We start from the raw sequence: 16960 nt of genomic DNA, 5'->3' as shown, positions 1-16960 counted from the left end.
ATCATATTGTCTAGCCCTCACAATTTGGCCTTTGTCAAAGTCACTCAAATCCTTATGCTTTTTCTGCCTCTAACACATCAACTTCAGGGACAAAATGTTCCCCTGTGCCTTATATATCCCACCCACTTCCAGATGCCATTGTAACGAAATAATCAATGTTATTCACTTCACCTCTTAGTGGTCATTATGGTATGGCTGATCAGTGTATAATACTGTGATTTAGTAATATTGATATGGGCTTGATTGTCTGATGTTCAGTGTGAACTGCAATGATAGTTCTGCTTTAACAATCTTGACAAATAATATATATATATATTATGTAACCACCAAAATTACTCCAGTTTATACCCTGTGTCTGCCATGTGAGGAGACATAGTCACGTCAAGTCAGGGACAATTCCCGGGTACAGCCTCAAAAGCTAAGCTCTACTGTACTGTTTATAATTGAAAGAAAGCCAGGAGTCTTGAGGTTAGGCAACATATAAGAATACATCTGAATCCATAAAGCAGTTAGGTCAGAAAGATAGTGCAAAGCATGTGTACAGATATAAGGACGGGTTAATAACCACCCAACATACAAAAAATTGAGACAATTCTGGACAAAATACCTGTGCAAGTTAGATTCAGTACTTTCCAGGTAGAATTTATCAGGCACCGAGAGAAATTCCTTTCTCCGTTATCTCTGAATCCAGGTTTACATTTATAATATACATAGCTTCCCATGATGCTCTCATTATTCCACATCAATTCAGTATGTTCAATAGTTAAAGGAAATCCACAGTCAACCTCTCCAGTGGAAAAATGAAACATACAATTATTTTTCCTTAAAACTCAACTTCAGATAAAACTTTTATTTCTAATTTGGCTTCGAAAAAGTAAATACTTCTGTCAAATGTTTGTTGCCGCCTGAGAGTGTGTAACTGTTAATTTACCTCTCTTCCTGTCTCTCTGACAGCTTGTGACAGTAGGACAAGAAAGGAGGGGAGCAAACAGGAAGCAGGAAGCCAAGTACTGTAATAATACCTGGCAAAGGTTCTCATCCTTTCTCATTTTACTGAACAAAAGGTGTTCCGTTGCAGTCTGTGTTCCAGCTGCAGATGTTTTTCATCACTTTCTGTCTAGACAGGAAATGAGGGAAATTCTCCCCAATGGGCACATCATCCTCAATAAAAACCCTAAAGGGGACTTATGTATCCAACGTGCCTGGAGTTCCACTTTAGGCTACCAAACCTCAGTGAATGACTAGACTGTATAAGACAAGGTGTTACAGGCAAATGGTATTACCTAAAAAGTTCTGTATATAACTAAAAAGTACTAACAAACTACAAAATTGCTTCTATATTTTACTAGAGTGCTGAGAAATAAATGACTGAATACGTCAGCAGAAAGTTATTTGTTTTCTTCCATTAAAGTGTTGTTTAAATCCACTTGAATGTGTCTTTTATACACAGTATCAGGAGACAATTTACTTCCTCATTTTCTTCCAGCGATAGAACATGAACAGGGGCAGCTTGACCCTGAGATCTACTACCAACGCACCAGGGTTACAGCCACAGCAAGCATAAACAAGATGTATTAAAAGCCATGTATTACCTGTACAGAGGAAACGTGGGTTTTCCCATGATTCATTGAAAGTACATCTTGACACATGCCAAATGTCAGGATTATAAAAGCCTTTCAGGCACATATACCGTACTTCACTCCCAGGCTTTGTGGATCCATTCCACTCTCTTTCTGTGTTGGGCACTGATGGTGGCTGCCCACAGTTAATTTCTTAATGGAAAAAATAGCACAGTTATTATTATAAAACAATTGGAGAACATAGTAAAAACGATTTAGGGGTAGGTGGTGGTGGAAGAAGAAGAAGTGATATATAATTATATAAATATGTCGAAAATATCTCTTACAGAGTATTTCCACTTTTGCAGCAAAAGAGATGACACTTGCTTTCTATTTGTTACATGTTCTTATTGACATAGCATAACTTATAAAAACTTAGCAAATATTTAAACATTGCTGCTTTCCTTTATTAGATGATATTTCTACAAACTCTACGACTGGAAAATCCAGCTTAGGTCTCATTGTCACCCAGATTGGGATAACACCTACTTATATATGTTACATGTTCACAATCACATGGCATAACTTATAAAAAAAAATTAAATTGCTGATTACATTTTTAAGTGTTTTATACGTAATTAAAAATCCTACCTAGCTTCCCCCTATGTAATATTAATGAGGGGGCTGTGCAAAGTTATGTTTTACTCTAATTAACCCTGTCTATACTGTGTTGACAGATTTCATTATCAGTTGTAAACTGGATTTGAACACTGCCTCTCGAAAACAAGGAGTAAAAGATTTAGAAACATTGTATTTTAAAAAGAGAAATCTTTTAAAATGTCCCTCGGTTTGTCCCTCTACTTTCACATTCAAACTGCTCAGAGTAGCCTGCAATCTGTACAAAGGCCTTCACCAAAGAAACAGATAAAAGGTAAGAAATATGTTTTTACAAATATTTGTAGGTATACTGTGTGGATGGGCACATATATCAAATATATAGAGGTTTTCTCAAATTTGCTTGCAAAAGTTGAAATATTATTTAGAAAGTATTTTGCCTGCCGTATGAGTTGTAAAAGACACACAAGACATTCAATGGGAATAATGTGCATATCCCAGCAGGCTTTAGGGGCGGAGGAGATGTCATCCCTGCCTAGGTGAAAATAGAGGCAGCCAACAGGGTGGAATGCTACAAATAGGTAAACAATGGCAATAATTTGGCATTTTAGTTTGTGGGGGAAGCAGGGATTCCACCAAAGTATATTATTGGAGTGAAAGTCTGCTTTTGGACGTTAACTCCTTTCACCTTGCTCAGAAAATGGTCTCATTCCAGCCAGATATCTACTGGCCAACCAATCAAAGTTGAGAAGCCTGTTAAGATCACTGTGGTTCTTCACTGAGATAAACATATTTGCCTGCACTGCTCTCCTTCTCCCCCTCTCCTCTCCAATCACATAAGAAGACTCTATCACAGGACAAGCAGAGGAGCGAATAAAGCAAACTCCTCCTACCCACAACACCTTGCAAATCTTCCTGTCATGGCTGAATACCGGCCGGAATACTAACACAGTACCAGGAGACAATTTACTGCAATTTACCAGTAACTGTCCTTAACATCTACCTTCTATGTAAGTTACCTCACAATAATGAATAAAAAGATATATGACAGGACTTTTTTTTGCCTCTGAGCAGTGCTAATCTCCTACATCCTCTTGCAGACATTTCTTGTCTACATGTACTCACTCACACATACGCATCACTACTGGACCAGCTTGCTGATATTCACAACAGTGCACAATGCTGGCAAAGTGTGTGACCGTCAGCCTCTTATACAGTAGTCTCCCCTATGGGCGTATGCAATAGGGTAACAACCCAACAGCACAATTGAGAGACATTTCTCACCCCATAAAGGGAAGTGCTTGAACAAGGATCTTCATCGCTGGATCACCAAGTAATATTTTATTCAAAGCTGCAGATTGAAAAAGATTGAAAACAAATTTTGGAATTGTATTGACATGTTAATGCTAATTTGAGATTTTAGTGATTGGTTTTAGATCTACTTCAAAATTAATTGTTTCTCTTTTGTAGGTTCTTTGGTATGTCTCTGCCTTCTGAACAATATACTAATTAACAGGCAAATATACTGTAAGGAATGTAGTCACGAAACTTACCTCTGCATACAAGATTAGCTCCATCCCATTTTCCATCTTCATTACACGTAGCAATCTCATGCCCACTAGCCATAATGTAACCAGGTAAACAATGAAAAAAAAGTGTACTTCCATATGTAGTGTTCCATAGCTGCGCTGCCATTGCATTTTGAATTGAAGGTGGAGATCCACAATCTGCAACTGTTACCATTATATTAATATATACAGTACCTATACAATTACATATACAGCATAGTACATTCTATATGTTCATTATTTGAAATATAAACGGAATTAATGCAAAGCCTTGTGCTCAGGAGTATTTAATAAATTAAAGATCAAAACTACTATTTTAGCTTGGTATGAGAATAAATGTTCTGAATCATTTGACACCTATGTTTTATTCTTTAAGACTGCCAGGGGTCTCAAACTCAATTCACTTGGGGGCCACTGGACAAATTTGTGAAGGTCTCTTTGTATGCAATGTCAGTATGTTTTGTGTATTGTCAGGATTTCTGTGAGTGATGTCTGTATCTGTGTTAATGTTTCTGTGTGCGTTGTATCAGTATGTATACATGTGTTTTATAACCTCATGTAATCATTTCACATGCCATTACATGCTGTGTGCAGACGTTTACATGCATCGGTTGTCACCTGATTATTAACTTGAATGGGTGACAGCTGCCGCTTGTAAATGCATATTATAGAGAACAATGGCTCTTGTGCCAGCACACAGTGGCCTTTTGGGGTCTTCCAGTGTTCCATGTGCATCCCACGGTGCTCTAGAACAGGCCTTCTTAAATTTTCTCCACTCGTGACCCCTTTTTGGCCGAGGACATTTTTAGGGGACCCCAGCATCGGACGGTGTCTCTCCCCTCTTTCCCTCAATGTTGGTGTTTCCCCCTCCCCTAGCGTCAGTCGCTGTCTCTCCTCCTCTCTAAAACCTTCCTGCACGCACGTGCTCAGGAAGGTACCAAGTGCACAGGGGACCCCCCTGTTCACTTGTGGGACCCCATATGGGGTTGCGACCCACACTTTAAGAAGCAATGCTCTAGAAGACCTTAGTTTAGGTCTGCCCACTGAGTAACAGTGGTTATGGTGTCCTATAGTCCTGGAAACACAGGCTTACAATGGCAGGTGTATTCCAGCACTAAGCCCAGGAGCTGAATCAGTCAGATCCTGGGCTTGCTAACCTGCTATGAGTCACTCAGTAAGAGTTCTCCATAGCAGCATAGGAGAAAACAATGCTTTAATATTGTTTTCTAAGGGATGATACTATTATCATTATTTTTTTATTGTGTTGCAATATAACTTTAAAAATAGAGATAAATCTGTCTATAATAAACCTTTCTCTCTGTTGTTTTGTAACATAGCAACCAGGAAAGGGAACTCTTCAAAAACAGCATTCCTTGAAGTGTGCAGGGTTTGTCTAAAATAAAGGTAGGACACTATTATATTACTTTCTAATACCATCCTAATGTATCATTTACAAGCAAATTTGCAAGTTGTTGTAGAGCCCACTGAATATGTCAGTGGTTAAGGGCTCCTATATTTAAAAAAAATTGACCATTACTGATCTATAGAGACGCGTGACTCCATCATGTGGTTTTATAACAACTGTTAAAGCTAGACAGAACTGGAGATTTTGATGCAGATAGCTTGCCCATGATACCTTAAATTGTACAAAATGGCGTTTTTCACAGTTTTATACCAATCAATTGGTAAACACTCATTTTTATAATGTTTCTGAATATATTCTTTCCTGGAATATATATATTTTTTCCTTAATCCTATCATGTTGCAAGGCTCTGTTGGATAAACACTGAGCATTATTTATAACCAGTATCTTTTTATCCTATCTGCAAGTATTGTTCCTTACCTTTACACACCAAATTAGCACCTTCCCAGTGTCCTGAGTCATTGCAGACCGATGTATTGTATCCACTCTCTACAACAAATCCTTTTGAACACGTAAATGTAACTTTGCTTCTGTAAGTGCTGCTGTTGAATGAGTCAATTACAGTATGCGGCATAGCTTGTGGGAGTCCACAATCAACAGCTAAAAAACAAAAATAGATTGCATAGAACTAAAGTTACAAGCTGTTGTGTGGCCCTCGGTATGTGTCAGGGGTTAAGGGCACTTATCATTTTGTTAAAATTACCATTACTGATCTATGGGGAAGTGTGATACCATTATGTGGTTTTGCCACAACTGTTGAAGCTGGACATAAATGGAGATTTTGATGCAGATAGCTTTCCAATGTTACTTTCAATTTTGCAAAATGGTGTTTTTCACTGTTTTACACCAATCCGCTGGCAATATAATACACTACTTTTTTACAATATTTCTGAATATATTTCCTATCACGTTGAAGGGTTTTGTTGAGCACTATTTATAACCAGTATCATTTTACCTTTTATGCAAGTAGTGTTCCTTACCTTTACACACCAAATTAGCACCTTCCCAGTGTCCTGAGTCATTGCAGACCGATGTATTGTATCCACTCTCTACAACAAATCCTTTTGAACACATAAATGTAACTTTGCTTCTGTAAGTGCTGCTATTGAATGAGTGGAATACAGTATGTGCCATAGCTTGGGGGAGTCCACAATCAACAGCTAAAAAACAAAAATAGATTGCATAGAACTAAAGTTACAAGCTGTTGTGTGGCCCTCGGTATGTGTCAGGGGTTAAGGGCACTTATCATTTTGTTAAAATTACCATTACTGATCTATGGGGAAGCGTGATACCATTATTTGGTTTTGCCACAACTGTTGAAGCTGGACAGAAATTGAGATTTTGATGCAGATAGCTTGCCAATGTTACTTTCAGTTTTGCAAAATTGTGTTTTTCACTGTTTTACACCAATCCGCTGGCAATATAATACACTACTTTTTTACAATATTTCTGAATATATTTCCTATCACGTTGAAGGGTTTTGTTGAGCACTATTTATAACCAGTATCATTTTACCTTTTATGCAAGTAGTGTTCCTTACCTTTACACACCAAATTAGCACCTTCCCAGTGTCCTGAGTCATTGCAGACCGATGTATTGTATCCACTCTCTACAACAAATCCTTTTGAACACGTAAATGTAACTTTGCTTCTGTAAGTGCTACTATTAAATGAGTGGATTACAGTATGTGGCATAGATTGTGGGAGACCACAATCAACAGCTTAAAAAACAAAAATAGATTGCAAACTTTTTTTAGAACTCATTATTGGTCATAATAATAATTTGCAGTAAAAGATATAGATGTTTCTCTGTATCAGAAGACAAGGGTAGTATTGTTTGTAAAGTCAACACTGGAATGACACAATGCTGTACAATAAAAGATTTACATATATATTAGCAATAATTATATTTATTGCCCCTAGTAAGTAACAATATTGTTGCTCTCCAAACCCTACTCCACAGAAGCGATGCGCATTAGTGATTTTAGTTGGATGGTAGGGGTTTTATAAGTGCCTTTAACCTACCACTGTGTAGGGTAAATGGTTGTACTGTCTCATTGCACCCAACCCCCTACAAGCCTGAGCGACTATGCATTAAATAGATGGCTCTATATTTGTTTTGTGTCTGGCAAAGCAAAACAGATTTGCATGCCTATGTAGCCCCCCTGTAGGCAGGAGTGCTACTAAATGTAGTATTTTCAGATTGTATGCAGTTTAATGCTGATTTGTAGTCTAGGTTCATTTGGTTTCCCCTAATCAATCTATCATTGTTTGCATCTGTCTGCTGCTGGGTCACAGAGCAGAGCAACCAATGAGAGATTGCTATGAGTAGATATCCCTCTCCAGCCAATCACTGTGAGGGTAATGGCCAGTGGTGCATGCTGAGGGAGGAGATAAATACTTGGGGTGGACCACGTGAGCTCTTCTCTTTCTCCCCCTGGCCCTGCCTGTGGGGAGGCTGCTATGGACTGTCTGAGATTGCTTGGCCTGAAGCCTGGGGACTAGCCATGTTCTTACACTGGAGCCTGAGTCTGGAGGCCGTGTGGTCACTGCTGATGACAAGAATGAACATGACTGATGACTTCCACCCCCTGTGCTGCTGTGCCAGGTGTTCTTCCTGCTGGGAATGGAGACAGCTACCACACTCTGCCATTTAAAGGAGTCTACTCTGGATGATCCTAACCCTCAACCTCTCTCCCTGAATTTCTACAATAAAGTTCTCAGCATCATATCTACAGTCTGGACATCGCTTTAATCGATCACCATAGAGGGCGGTAAGTGCTGATGGGAAAAGTGAGTGAAATTATCTCTAGAAAAGGATGATATTGAAGCAGCAGTTGGTTGTGAGGACATAAACATTGGATGCAAGGTTAATTAGCTGCACTACTTTTTTGTCTAAGGTTGGCCATAAATGACTTAGCAAGTGATGCCCCTGATTTTGAGCATACACTCTCAACAGTCAAAAACAAACTTATTCGAGAAGGCAAAAGGACAGGTTTTTTCAGCGTGTCCTAATCTTTCACTCTTCTTTGGAGAAGCATCAAGTGTCAGGTGGGGGAGCATCAGGTGAAAACTGCAGGGGTCCTGGAGCTGGAACAAGTGTTATAGGACAAGCATGCATAGCTCCTGGTCTGTGGTACCCTTGTTGCCTTCTGTCTGTAGGTTCACAGCATATGTGATAGTTATGAAATGCACTCTAAAGTGTAGACCTGACTTAAAGCAAATCTGTAATGAGTGCAAATGGGGGCAGCTATTGCTGACCTAAGAAAACAAAAGTCAGAACTCCTGATCTGCATACTGAAGTCTGTGCCTATAGAAATCATTGGATCTGCATGACAGCCTGTTAATAAGCATTTTCAAAATGAGAGTTCAGCAATGACAGCCTTCATATTCTCAGTCAAGCTTGCTTTTAGGAATGTAAAGTTGTGGCCCTTGTCAAACAATGCTCAAAACTTTGCAAAATTCACATAGTTTGTGCCAGAAGTTTGTGACATCATAGGTCATCATTTGAGTTGAAAGGGCCCACTATATTATCTTAGACCTAAAACCAGTTTGTTTGCAGATCGGCAAACGGGCAAACTAACTGCTCGCCTGAACGCCTGGTTGCTGCAGCCGACAGTAATTCATTTAGTGGAGTCATCACTGCTGCCACTAAATGTTTGACTTCACACTATCTTGTTTCACAAGGTAAACAAGGCGGCAGGGATCCTGGGTGAGTTCATTGACCAAATATGGTCATGACCACATTGATCAATGGCGTCAACCATGTTCCTCATCACTTAGCTGACATTCCAGCAGCATCTGGAAACTGTCATTTGTGATATTGTGTCATGTCGGTGGGTGACATTGGGTTTGCATTAGGGAACATTGTTTGTTTTTTTGTTTAATATCTAAAGAACTTTTTCTAAGATGTGGGTGTTTCTATCTACTGCTTAACCTTAACACAAACTGAAAGCCACCCCTGTGAAGTCTATTGTAAATAGTTTGTACATTTTATTGTCAAGCCCAGCTATGGGCACCAAGTGTGCTCCTGCATACACCCCCCTGATCTGTCATTGTATCTGTCCAAGATCATCTCTTTGTGTGATACACTGACAATGTTTTATGTTCATTCTTTGGACAGGCACAAAAGACATAAGGTCGTTTGTGGACTTATTTTGTAAAATCAATTACATTTAAAATTCACTGGCACTTATGACGAAAGAAAGGTTATCTTTTCAGATTTGATAACTGAGATAGGAGTAGGAGGCCTTCTTATTATGAAACTTTTCAGAAAAGCAACAGTTTACTACATGCAGGGAGTTACATTCGTGAACCCCTGGTTAAGAGCATAACAGTGGGACAGTATCTGTGGGCTCACAGAAACTACACCCATCTGGAAGAATAGGTCCAGATTTCTCAGTATGGGATATTAAAAAAATGCCTTAAGATGCTTATCAAAGGGCCAACGGTTGAACATGAGAGGATTTACTGTATAAAACAGATCATAGGAAAAGAGATTATTAAGAATATTAAGATTATGCTTGCAGTACACAAATATTTCACAGCTGGTACACAGTATTTGTCAATATATTGTTATTTATTGACTGATAACTTAGTTAAGGGGTTCCTTAACTACTTATTATAAACTCGTATGATCCATACAAGACATTTTGGTACATAACTACTTTAAGAATGGTACATAACTACTTTAAGAATGCCATATGCCATATGCCATATGCCATATGGCCAAAAGAGCGGATTCACAAGATGTGGTAAATGTGATGGCATCCACTGATATGTACACACGTATGGAGATAAATCATGATGAAAATATTTCTTGAAATATTAGGATTTTGTGATTTATACATAATGAAATATAGTATGAGAATTAAAATTTATGTGCATTCTTATAGTATTTAGAGACTGAATATTGGTAATATAACACATATAAATACACGTAGAGTGTAACGATACATGTGGCTCTCCATCACAGTGTTTATTAAAGAAGAACACTGGGAAAAACGTTTATTAACCCTTGCACTGGGGCTTCCCCTACACAGCAAGGGTTTCCTGTAATGTATCTCTAGAGGAGAAGTTCACCCTAGGACATGAAGTATGTTAGTAATACAGAACGCCTCCTCCTCATTTCCATACCATTGAGGATGTTCTGTAGTCTGCAACGATATCAGGGAACAATGCTAATAATAGTGCAACAGAAAGTTATCAGCTTGCTAGTTTCCTGGCAGGATCAACATACTGCACTTATTGAACATATATAACAAAAAGAGAGCAAATAAGAGAAGTTTATTGTAAGGCTTTACATATACTTAGAAATTTTGCATAATTGGCAGATTGTTGGACAGGTTTATTGTATGGTAATCTTTGCACCTTTGCACATAACAAATTTGCTCCCTTTCCTCCATAAAATCCTGCACATTAGTGACGTTCTGGATAAATCCTCTTCATAAATTAAAATGAAACAGCTACTCACCTTTACAGTTCATTACTAGCCCATGCCATAAACCGTCATCTGAGCAGAGAGCTGTGTCGTTCTGATTGTTCTCAACAATGAATCCATCGTCACACCTGTATATCACCTTGCTTCCAAATGTTGTGAGACTTACGGTGTCTGTGTGCGTATTTTGCAAAACTGGTGGCTGTCCACAGTCAACAGCTTAAAAATTAAGTACAAAATGATTTAGCTTACAGTTTTCTGAAATTACTTCTATATAATACATTCTAGCTATACTACATATTTTGATTATGGACAGCTAACAAAATGTATAAGAAATATATAGGACTCTTGTATGGACCATGGGTACTAGATGGGGTTCCACCCAAGAATATTGATGGCAACCTTCGTTTTGTAAATTCTCAATGTTAATGAAGTTTTAATGACTGCAGGTACCAGCTATAGTAATCTGGTACCATATAACCATGAATAAAGACAGCAAGCTATGGAGGTATTTGAATCAGCACATTACAAACTAAGAAAAAGAAAATAAATAGTTACATTTTATTTAAAAAGCTGCATAAGCAAACAATGCTGCCTCCAGTGGATCAACCCACATCCACTCTCCTTTCTTATCCCCAACTCAGCAGCCTTGCCCAGCTGAACAGCAATGCAGGTAAACAGATAGAGTTCACGGTGTGGAGTAGAGCGCCATGAGATTTTATTCAAATAAGCACCTTACTGGAGAAAGCCTTAACGGGTTTGATGCTAAGGCGCTTAGCCATAAGGCAGGCTTATGACTAAGCACTGAAGCACAAAACACATCAATACTTTTTCTGCTGTAAGGTGCTTATTTGAATAAAGTCTCCTAGTGCCGTACTCCATATCATCAGTGTGCCTGCAATCTAAAAAAGATATTTGACATTTTTTTATTTGATTTTTATGTTTCTTAGTTCATCTACTCCATATGAAATATTTTTGTAAAACATAGCTTTTTTGGCAAACCTTTATTTATGATAATCAAAAGCACCATACATATTGAGATGTACAAACATTAGAATTCTTGGAGCATATGAACATAATGCATTAGAACAATACAGGTCATTATAACTTGAAACAGAAAAAAAAGAAAAATAAGCAGTGATTGAGTAATACTTCTTTTCTTAGCAATAGCTTGAAAATAGACGTGATGGAATAATAGTCTTGCTTTTTAATATAATTTCTTATTATTTAATGCCAAATAATGTCAAAGTCAAGAAAGTCAAGACAGCCTGTTTGCAAATTCTCAATATGAAGGAAAAAGTAAATAAAAACTAGTGAAGTTCAAAACTAAGCAAAAAAGGAAATGATAATGTTGCCACTTTTCTTCTTCAGCTTTCCTTCATTGAAAATATTGGAAAATGTGAGGCTTTGAACACATTTAAAACACAATTTGCCATAGGATAATCAGTCAGAATGTCTTTCTTGACTAGTTTAATTCTGCAAGCTAGATTTGTTTTTTTATTAGTTTCACTTTTGACATAATATGGAAATCGAGTGAAGAAACTGCTTAGAGAAGCTTCATAAATAATCCCAAATACATACATACATGGCATAAAGAAATAGAATATATAAAGTTTCCATTTAACCTAATAGAAAGTACCTTTCAACAGGTTGGCAAGCAGTTCTCTTTGTGTGGTTGCCAGCATATATTATTCAATGTAGTGCGGGAAATGAGGGGTGTTTAATATTTTGTTGTAGTTTATGTGCTTACATCTGAAGGCAGGACAGAGATATGCTTGGTGCATCAAAACTGTATTTAGTATTTAACAGAACTAAGACATTTCTGGCCAGTATTCTAACCAACAATACAGCATTGTACACACTGACCAGTGATGGAGCTATGGAATCACAGGACAGCCGTACAGAGGAGGCAGCACTAATCCTGCTCCGAGAACCTGCACCAGCTACTTAAGGTTGACTGCCTGTTCCTAACATGCATAGAAGATGGTGGGCCCATCTTAGAAGATGCATAGAAGATGGTGGGTACCTAAAAGTGTAAAAGCTTTTTTACTTTAGGATTTCCCTGGTAAGAAAGTCAGTGGAGTTGTGCCCAGACCAGAGTTTTCCCTGAGAAACATTGTTCTCTAAGCAAATGGGATGACTCACAAATAGAAGAGTTGCAAGAAACTGGTATTGCTGTGTATTGCAAGTATTTCAAATGAATAAACACATTGGGGTTGATTTACGAAAGGCAAATAGGCTGTTCACTTTGCAAGGGAATTTGCACTTTTCAGGGGAAGTTTCCCTTAGCTTAGTGAAAGTGGTGAAAATTAATTTTGTAAAGAATACCCAATTATGTGCAAGGAAATTTAAAAAACAGCATTTTTTTATTGAACGTGATTGGATCATGGAGGTCGGCAGAGCTTCCCGTCAATCACTAAACTAAGAGCAAACATCCCCTGCAAAGTGCAAATTCCCTTGCAAAGTTTCCAGGAAGGAAGCTAGTGAGCCTGGTACCTAAGAAAAATTTTGTCCAAGAAAATTATTCTGGATTTGCTTAGTCACTGTTGTCTTTTAATCTTGTGTTCAATTGAAGTTGTAAAGAGGAATTGAACTCTGAAAGCTGTGTTAAAAAAAGGTATACAAAGGACTGGTCACCAGTATTGCCTGTGGTCTCTTTAAGATGACATTTCCTTTATTACCTACTTACTATGCCTTATTCTGCACTGTGGGTCTGTGTGGAAGTGACCATCTAGGTAGAGGCGGCCATTTTGACAGTGACAGAGCATTGCTTCCTTATGTCAAAGCCTCCAGGAAGGAGAACAGTGAGCAGACAAATCTCACTCCAAATGTTCTAAGACCAGCATTCAGATGCAGTAATGCCTTATTCTAACAATACAGATATTCAGCTGTGAGCCTGTGGGCACAGGAGTACCTAGGCACCCTCACATATCAGAACATGCACTGCTATTTTTCAGGAAAATTCTAATGTTCAGGAAAATAAAATGTTCAGGATACTGCTTAGGCACAATCAGCATTTCAAAATTTTCCTTTGTAACACAACAAATTTTCACTTTTTGAGTTCAGTTCCACTTTAAAGTTGTGATTATAAGCTGATATAATTATACAATATGTATATATAAATATATATAATGCAATATTTGTGTCCATTGTCTAAAGCATTAATTTGCTTTGCTGACAAAAAGGGATTTTTTTCATGGCATTATTTAATCATGTACCCAACACTAGTGGCCCACAACCTTTTTGGCACCAGGGACTGGTTTAATGGAAGAAAATTTGGGGGGGGGGGGGGGGGGGGCGGTGCTTGGGGGCGAGGTCAATCCAGTGCGGCTCTCAGGTGGCCAGTGTGGCTCTCAGGTGGCCAGTGCAGGCTTTCAGATGGTCAGTGGGGCTCTCAAGCGGTCAGTGCGGGCTCTCAAGTGGCCAGTGCGGGCTCTCCCGTGATCAGTGGGTCTCTCAGATGGCCAGTGCGGCTCTCAGGTGGCCAGTGTGGCTCTCAGGTGGCCAGTGCAGGCTTTCAGATGGTCAGTGGGGCTCTCAAGCGGTCAGTGCGGGCTCTCAAGTGGCCAGTGCGGGCTCTCCCGTGATCAATGGGTCTCTCAGATGGCCAGTGCGGCTCTCAGGTGGCCAGAGGGGCTCTCAGGTGGCTAGTGCAGGCTCCCCAGTGGTCAGTGGGGCTCTCAGGTGGCCAGTGTGGCTCTCAGGTGCGGCTCTCAGGTGGTCAGTGGGGCTCTCAGGTGGCCAGTACAGGCTTTCAGATGGCCAGTGGGGCTCTCAAGCGGTCAGTGGAGCTCTCAAGTGGTCAGTGCAGGCTCTCAGGTGGCCAGTGTGGCTCTCAGGTGGTCAGTGCGGGCTTTCATTTGGTCAGTGGGGCTCTCAGATGGCAAGTGCGAGCTTTCAGGTGGTCAGTGGCACTCTCAGGTGGTCAGTATGGGCTTTCAGGTGGTCAGTGGGGCTCTCAGGTGGCAAGTACGGGCTCTCAGGTGGTCGGTGGAGCTCTCAGTTAGCCAGTGCGGGCTTTCAGGTGGCCAGTGCGGGATTTCAGCTGGTCAGTGGAGCTCTCAGATGGCCAGTGCAGGCTTTCAGGTGGTCACTCAAGCTCTCAGGTGGCCAGTGTGGGCTCTCACCAGGGATCCAGAGAGTCTCACTGGTGGCTGTGGGCGCAGCAGACGCGGCTCTTTAATCAGGCGGCCACCCGTTCCTCACTAGGGCCCCAAGAGGCCCCAGGGAGCAGCCTTCTAATATGCCTGATTGTTGCTGGCCAGTGTTTGCATATTATTTTACAGGAATGTGTTATCACAGTAAATATCTTTTATATGAGTGTTCCCACTGCCTGCATACTAATTCTGGGGCAGCTAAGCACCTGTAAAGCATCACTGCGAGTAACTCATCTGCCTTGAAGCTAGTGTACATCTTATACATCTCGGAAGTCAGAAGATGGCAGCTTCATGCAGAGAGGTTCTGTTTTTTTATTTTTAATGAATATAATTGGCAACAAGATGTTTTACTGTGCACGAAGCACCGTGTGTTGATAAAGGTAACAGCTGCTAGATTTGGTTTGTGACAGGCTCTCTTTAAATTTTTAAAAAGGCATAGCAGGTAGAATTATTGTATAAAAATTACTGCAGGGCAAGAGTAGTGGGTGCCATCACAATATGTCATTCTCCATCTGCAGTGTAGGATCTAAAAGCAAAAACATCCCTATAGGCAAACTACTGTTTTGCATTCATCTGTATAAATAGTTCTAACTTCCCCGTTTAATTCTACCAGAAGTTATCTAGAGGTAAAATAGACAGATAAATACAATATATTTGCACTATCAATATAAACAATATTAATTGCTCAATATGTTTTAACTTGTCTCAGAAGTCAGTTGGACATGAATGTATTCTATTTCTCTTTCAGCTCACCTTCACAGGTTAAATTGACATCTTCCCAAGTTCCGTTAGCTGTGCACATAGATGTGTTCTGTCCATCCTTTACATGGAAACCAACCATACATTTGATGGTCACATAGCTGCCAAATGTGGTGTTGCCTAATAAGAGAATTTCAGAGTGGGGGACAGCTGGTGGCAGTCCACAGTCAACAGCTGCATATAGAAAAATGTAAATTAGCAAGTAAACATACAGAGACATTTCTGAACTGAAAAAAGAGTTGAGTTTATTATTTTGCATAGCTTGTATAAGGTAAGAGTGTACAGCAAGCTAGTGCAAATAATATAACCACTGAACAATCACTTTCTCAAACAATCATCCCCGCACAGCTACCTCCTCATGTGTCACTTGCCCCTCCCTTTTAGATTGTAAGCCCTCACGGGCAAGGCCCTCCTTACCATCTTGTCTTAAATTGTATTGTGACTGTAATGTCTTCCTTATATTGTAAAGCGCTGTGCAAACTATTGGCGCTATATAAATCCTGTATAATAATAATAATAATAATAATATGTAAAGTTTCAATTTGTTTGCTTGAAATCTGTAAAGCAACCTTTAGTTCCAGTTTGAGGATTTTAAAGTGTATCTAAACCCCAAAACACGTATGTAACACTGTGTATTGTAACTTACCTGCATTACTTTTTTCAAGATTTTTTCCCTTTTTTTTTCAGTTCGTAATCATATCAGTAACGCACTTCCTGTGATTAGGTGACAATGCTCACTTACTCTATCAATGGAGGAGCAGAAGGCACTACAGAACACCTACAGTTCTCCTCACCTTAAACAAACAACTGGCAGGCTTCAGCAGACCTTTTACATGTTTTAAGTATTGTTTAGGCCTCCTTAAAGAAAAAAACTTACTTTTGCAGTGGGGCTACCCCAGCACTGAAAGGGTTAGGTGCATTTTTGTTAATTTGAGTCCCCTAGACAAAGTGTGCAGTAAACCCTTGCAGTGCGGGGGTAGCCTCACTGCAAGGATATGTTTTTTGTTTGCCCAGAGTTCTTCTCTGGGCAAACAAAAAGATAACATCCGATTTTTATTTCTTTTTGGCCACAACCCCCCCTCATTCTCATCCTGTCGACTAAAAAAAGTTAGTAAAGCACAACTCACCTTCTCCACACTCCAGCACTGCCCTCCATATCCTGCTACATCATCCAACACTGTCCAGCTTCATTTAAACTGCTTCCTGGGAGCCCACCCTGTCAATGACACAGCCACTTGCAATGGACCAGCTTGCAATGGAAAGCTACATAGACCTGCACTCAAATGTCATAACATGAGCTTTGGTCTATACAGGAGAAAGAACCATCCACTGCAGCCACTAAAGAATAGGGACCCTGGTTTGTCACATAGTAAAGACAACAAAATTCAAGGTGTGTATTGTGGAAAATCTAAAAAATTTATTGTGGAAATGTTTTCAGGTGTG

At 39.5% G+C, this 16960-nt stretch overlaps 1 protein-coding gene across 1 annotated transcript in view; it reads right to left on the bottom strand.

Annotated features, from left to right (window-relative positions):
- SUSD1 (sushi domain containing 1) overlaps positions 1-16960 on the bottom strand; it is a 123014-nt gene that overhangs the window by 71371 nt on the left and 34683 nt on the right. The window contains exons 5-10 of the mRNA XM_018561150.1: positions 15512-15691; positions 10638-10820; positions 6706-6885; positions 3728-3907; positions 1593-1772; positions 608-787 (exon numbers count right to left, since the gene is read on the bottom strand). Coding sequence (XP_018416652.1) covers positions 608-787; positions 1593-1772; positions 3728-3907; positions 6706-6885; positions 10638-10820; positions 15512-15691 — 1083 coding nt within the window. The remainder of the gene's footprint in view (positions 1-607; positions 788-1592; positions 1773-3727; positions 3908-6705; positions 6886-10637; positions 10821-15511; positions 15692-16960) is intronic.

Source organism: Nanorana parkeri, unplaced genomic scaffold (assembly GCF_000935625.1).
Source record: "Nanorana parkeri isolate BGI_ZX_2015 unplaced genomic scaffold, ASM93562v1 scaffold504, whole genome shotgun sequence".
Classification (NCBI taxonomy): Eukaryota; Metazoa; Chordata; class Amphibia; order Anura; family Dicroglossidae; genus Nanorana; species Nanorana parkeri.
This window is presented reverse-complemented; position numbering and strand designations above follow the sequence as displayed.